At 37.3% G+C, this 6370-nt stretch overlaps 1 protein-coding gene across 21 annotated transcripts in view; it reads left to right on the forward strand.

The window, feature by feature from the left end:
* PDE4D (phosphodiesterase 4D) overlaps positions 1–6370 on the forward strand; it is a 1511392-nt gene that overhangs the window by 1281776 nt on the left and 223246 nt on the right. For all 21 annotated transcript variants that reach the window (XM_082725937.1, XM_082725938.1, XM_082725936.1 and 18 more), the window contains one exon: positions 2352–2543. In XM_082725937.1, the coding sequence (XP_082582063.1) occupies positions 2352–2543 (192 nt within the window). The remainder of the gene's footprint in view (positions 1–2351; positions 2544–6370) is intronic.

The following is a 6370-nucleotide window of genomic DNA, read 5'->3' on the forward strand; positions in this document are numbered from 1 at the left end:
TTCCTTGTCCAGGGAAACAGATGTCCCCTGCTTGCATGTCACAGTTGCTAACATACATTTATGGTTTACTAATTATTATTATTATTATTTTTTTAATATTTTACTTATTTATTTGACAGACAGAGATCACAAGTAGGCAGAGAGGCAGGCAGAGAGGAGGAAGCAGGCTCCCTGCTGAGCAGAGACCCTGATGCGGGGCTCGACCCCAGGTCCTGAGCCGAAGGCAGAGGCTTTAACCCACTGAGCCACCCAGGCGCCCCTATGGTTTACTAATTATTCATTAGAGCTGGAAAAGCTTTAGGAACAGTAGATGACTAAATCTCGTTATCTCAGTAACTTTGGCCAATTAACTTTTTTTTTTTTAACATTTTATTTTTTTTTGTTTGAGAGAGAGAGAAACAGAGATAGTGAGAGAAGGCACAAGCAGAGAAGAGAAGGGAGAAGCAGGCTCCCTGCTGAGTGTGGCACTTGATTTCAGGACCCTACCCAAGGAAGACCCTTAACTGACTGAGCCAACCAGGTGTCCCCAGTTAACTTTTCTAGGAGCTGGTATCCTGTCTATAAAACAAGTCTATTCAACTCAAAAACCTCTCATTGTCTTTGGTGACCAAATAAATACATCTATAAAGTGGTGCAATCCTTCAAAAAATTTAAATTGGAAAATTTGTTTATGAATGGCCAAGTTAGAATATGAGTTTTTCTTTCTTTTTTTTTATTAGATGGATTAATTTGGAGTTAGAATATGAATTTTTCTTTTCCTTTTTTTTTTCTAACTAGATGGATTAATTTGGAGTCCGTGTTTCTTATTTAGTATAGACTCACAGGTGATTTATGAAACATCAAACCCTTCACTTCTACATTGGCCTCCAATCTTGGAGTCATAATACTATTTATTAATAACTCCAATGGAGAAAATAAAAGAATGTTTTTAAATTAGTTAATAGTTTACATAAAGTCTGTAATGGGAAAAACATTGATAACAACTAAACTTGAAATCATTTATTTATTTGTTCAACAAATTTTTAAACCACATACTTACTGAGCTATCTGAGCTTTTATAGTCCTCTCATAAGAACACGTGACTTGACATTAATACTGGTTGATATATGACTAGGAAAGCTCTCTATAGAAAGTTTATCTCAATTATAAGGACTATGACATTAAGAACTGTGCATTTGTGAGTTTGTCTTTCCCACTTCTAAAGTCTGTATTGCCCAGCACAATGTCTTCTAGTTATTCAGTCACCTACACGAACTGCTTAGTAAAGATTTCTGAGTTGCAATGTGAAGTGCTAAGAACACCCAGAGTCTCCATTCTCAGAGAACTCACAGTCTAAGAATAGAGACCAAGTAGTACACATTTTTAGTTTGTTGAAAATGCGAGGAGAGGGAAGTTGTCTTGGGAGCATAAAGAAAGGCATCTCATAAAGGTGTGGGGGCATCAGTGCAGCATTTCAGGTAGAGTCTTCAAGGATGAGCAACAATGAGGACATTGTTAGGTACTGATGACCTGATTGAGACAAGGAGGTCGTGGTTCATTAAGTGGAACATAAAGTGGCTGATGGAAAAAGGTTGCAAGTTGAGGTTGGGAATATGGTTGTTATAGCTGAAAATGGAAAGTTCAGACTCTGTCAGTCTACCCAAGAAATTCTGACTTTATCCTGAGCACAATAGTGAACTACTGAAGGGTTTTGAGCTGAGAAAGATCATGGTAAGATTTAAACTTTAGGAATACTCTCCACGAGGTACAGACTGGAAAATGGATTCAAGAGACTAACTTAAAGGCTCTATAATAATGTAGGTAGGAGTTGATGAAATCCTGAACTTAATATATTGGATTTGGGGATGGAGGGAAATGAATCCAGCATAAATTCATGTTTGGATGGGTGTAGGTGGGAAGGGGAGAGAGCCCAGGTTTCGGGAAGTGATGATGTTAGGCGTATAATGGCAACTTGATGAATTGAACCCAAATCATTACAGGATTACTATGTATTTGTTCTTTTCCTAGAAGACATTTAGTAGAACTATTCTAAGTAGAATGGTTCTTTAGTAGAATGTAGTAGAACTATTCTTTGCACAGTGGTTCCTTTTAAACTCAAGTTTAGAGAGACACAATATAAACAAAAGTACCTTGATAAACAAAAGTACCCTAAACTGAAGGAAGACAAGAATATGAAGTCATGTGTCTTTTTTTTTTTTTAACTTTTGTGTGTTTTATTATTATCATTTCTTAATAGTAGTTATCAGCTGTCAATGTTCCCACTTTGACTTCCTGAATTGAAATCTCCCTTTACTATAGTATGTGCAAGCAAGCATTCATAGCAATGTTATTCCTTCTCCTTCTTTTTACAGTTTTGATGTGGACAATGGCACATCTGCGGGACGGAGTCCCTTGGATCCCATGACCAGCCCAGGATCCGGGCTAATTCTCCAAGCAAACTTTGTCCACAGTCAGCGTCGCGAGTCTTTTCTGTATCGATCTGACAGCGATTATGACCTGTCTCCAAAGTCTATGTCCCGGAACTCCTCCATTGCCAGTGATATGTAAGTATAATGATGAGCAAAAGGAAGACGGAACTTCTATAGAAAATCAGGTACATTTATCTGGCCAGTTGGTGACATAATAAAACCAATGATATTTTTTTAACCGCATCATTCTCTATGTTTGAAAGAACAGTGAGTAAAATTACATAAGCTGAAGATAGATGGTAGATTTAACTTGAGTACCTTGTCCCTCTTGAAAATAAACATTTTCCCAGAGAATACAATATCTGAGAAAAGTGAGAATTAAATTTTTAAAGGAAACATTTATACTTACAATATTAGCTTATATTCAGGACCTGAATTGTAGCTACCTAGCTACATGAACATTTTCTGATATTTCAAAATGCTTCAAACTCAGTTGAAAACTGTATGATAGTAGACTGAATAGCAGCTTGAATATATCTCAGTGATGTACGGAATAGATGTCTGCACTGGTTTGCCATATCACTTGAGAGATATTGGGAGGGTTTTGCTAAAATTTAACCAATTTTGGAATATTAATCACTAAAGGCAAGCATGGAAACATTGGGCAGATTTGAATGTCATTTAAGACATGGCACAGCTTGGAGAATAATTAAAACTGATAAGCAAGTTTGCAGATCCTGTACAATGCATTGTTAACTCATTTTCTCAGAACACTCCATTTTTGTGTTTACTGTAGTGTTCATTAGTTTTCTGATTTCTGGAGGCTCCTAAATAGGAACGTACTCTTACTCAGTAGCTGTGCTATTATTTGTAACTCTGCCCCTGTATAGTCTCTGTCTCCACTTTCCTCCTCTTGCATCTGGACGTTTGTTCAATAACACCATCTTTCATGACACCATCTCAAAAACTCAGTACAAGTTGCAGTTCATCATATAGGAATTAGATGGTCTGGGGTCCCTGAGGGTCCAGTGTTATTCTTGGTTTGCCAACAGATGATCAACATATGCCTGATAGGTATAAATGAGGCTCTAGAAATGAAATTGTATTTTACCCATTTCTCGCAAGCTGTGGTTCTGGTTGTCATTTTATTAATAGTACTAAGATGATGATAGTATATTTTTTTCAGGAATGAACAACTAAACTGCAGGCATTTTCATTCAAATACTGAGTTACTAAACTCCAATTTTGTAGCTATCTCTGTTTGAGGCCCTGCAGGAGATACAAGCAAACTACAAGACAGGGTTCTCATCTCAGTTAACTTGTCTCACCACCTTCCTTTCATGAAGCACAGATCTAGACCACCTTTCCAAAAATGTTCAATCTACTTTTGCTTTTCTCTGCCTTTTTGACAATGAAACTTCTTCAGTCAGTTCTGGGTCTCCCCATCCTCCTGCCTCTATCCCACAGATCTACATCTGTTGTCTCTGGTTCCTTACCATGTTGTATTGCCTTGATATTCTGAAATCTATTTTCCATTCCTATTTACCTCAGAAGATCCATTAATTTAAGTAATATTTCTCAGTCACCCATTGGGTAGAAGGAATGGTGCTTGTCATTAGAGGAAATACAAGGTACATCTCATTTCCTGCCCTTCATCACTGTGTAGTCTCTCTTCCTTCCTGCTCACAAACCTCCCATTCTCCAGCATCTTTTGTTACCTTGCAACATATTTCCCCAAAGTATGGTCCCTTACCTCTAGTCTGTGCTTTGGAAAACTCTTCTCTATATGGGTTCAACTATCAGCTTTCACCAGATGACATACTGTTCAGTATCTCTGGTGCTACAACCTGAGTTGAGCTCCAGATCAGGAGCACTTAAATACTTTCTGGGAATTTATATTTTCTAGTCAACTTTTATTCTCATTATTAGTATATATCCATCATTAACTCAGTGTATAATGTGGGCAATGGTGTCCATTCTTCTTCACCCCAAAACAATGGCCCTTTTCCCAATGGCCCTGTCCTATGTTATTTTTTTCCCGTATTCTCACCTTTTAAATTTGAGATACTCATTTACTCATTCACACAAAATGTAAACTTAGTGAGCAAATATGTTATATTCAAAGCTGCCAATCTGCAGATAGTAGAAGGGCTGACCTTTTAGACCATTATAATAAAAAAATGGTGAGCACCGTCCTTGAGGCACACTCAAAATTATGGGAGCGGAGAGAGGAGAAGGACGGTTTGCCAGGCAGGGAAAGGCAACTAAGAGGGGCAACATTTGCATAATGTGAGGCCTAGAAAATCATGGCTCACTTAAATAATGACAGTCTGGTTGATGTCAATAGTGAAATGTGGCAGGATAGAAAGAAGATTTGAATACAGTCTATGGGACCCAAGAGTCTCAGAGGTTTTTAGCAGGGATTTGTCATGCTCATATTCTTATTTTTGTTGCTTCTGATTATCCTGTTGTTAAATGATTATCGAGAGTGAAGGATCTATAGGCAAGTAGATCATTTTGAAATCTGTAGAAAAAAATTTGGCTAAACATAATACAGGCTCAGGTGAAGGAAATGGAGGTGGGATGAAGTTGGTCTGGTGGCAGGAGGCTTAGAAAATGGTGTGTGCTTGGGGGGAGGGGCAGAGAGCCAAGGGGTAGGAGAATCAAAAAGAATGCTGAAGTTTTCACCATGAACATGTAAGTGAGTGGTGACATTGACATGAGGAACACAGGATAAAGAGTGGACAACATGATGGCAGATAATGGATAATGAATTTGGGTTTTACCTGATGAGGATAGAACTCTATGGAAAGTGAGACTACAGTTAAAGGACAAGAACAGAGAGCAAAAATGACTGTCCAGAGGATGAGGAGAAATTAGAAGAACCAGTTATCTTATGTAATTGCTAGGTTTGGGTTGACAGGCAAGTGAAGATAATAGAACTAGAAGCCCACTGGGTTGAGGGGTGAATTCAAAGCAGAGATATCAGCAGATGCAAGCTTCTTTTTCAAAGTTGACAAGTTAAAGGGGGAGAGAGGACTAATGCTGCTTCAGGGAGAATTAAGTTCAAGGAAATTTTTCTTTGAATTCAGGACACATGAACTAAGGCAAGGAGGGGACATTAAATAAGGCACTGTAGCTGCTGACAAGAATAGACATCATGAGCTCAAGTAAAGGGATTAATTTTGGGAAAGTCATAGACAAGTGATGTCATCTATTTTCTAAACTTTTAGTAAATTGATTCTTGGATACCAGTGTATAGATTATTTCTCTTAGACCCTCTATTAAAGATTAAATATTCCATGCATTTTATGAAAAGTCTCTATTTCATATTTAAGTGGTATTTTCTTTCCAAAGCAAACTTACAAGGGTGATCTTATTTTTTCCCTATACCTATTCAAGAGTTTCTTTATCTGATTGGATTCATAAGAATGAAAAATTTAATCAGCCTTGATACAACTCTATAAATTTTTGAAAAATAGTGTCTTGACATGTTCAGCTTTCTCATTCCCTCTGGGTATTTACATTGGATCAATATGATTATATGTTCCTGGAAAGCATACTTTCTGCCAGGAAGATCAAGTTTCTCTGAGAAGCAAGGTGAATAGAATAAATAATTGCCATGTTAGTCTTTAATCTGATAGTACACATACCTTCTATACATAAAGGATTATGCCTTCTCTTCATTTGACTCCACACGTGGCCACATGTAAACTTCTATTTTCTTATCTCACCTAGTTCCTGATAATGCTAGGAAGATTATTCAGTGTCTGTAATTCAACTATCCTTTACAGGGAATGGCATCACCATATATCTTAATCACTTTTGATGATTTTATATTTATTGTTCCAGTTAACGTTTCCATTGAGCGTACCCCTTAGAAACCTCAAGTACAAATAGTAGCAGTGAAGGTCAGTGATTATCTATGTGAATAAAATGTTTTGGAGAACTTTTAAATGCTC

The sequence above is a fragment of the Mustela nivalis genome (assembly GCF_964662115.1).
Source record: "Mustela nivalis genome assembly, chromosome: 3".
NCBI lineage: Eukaryota > Metazoa > Chordata > Mammalia > Carnivora > Mustelidae > Mustela > Mustela nivalis.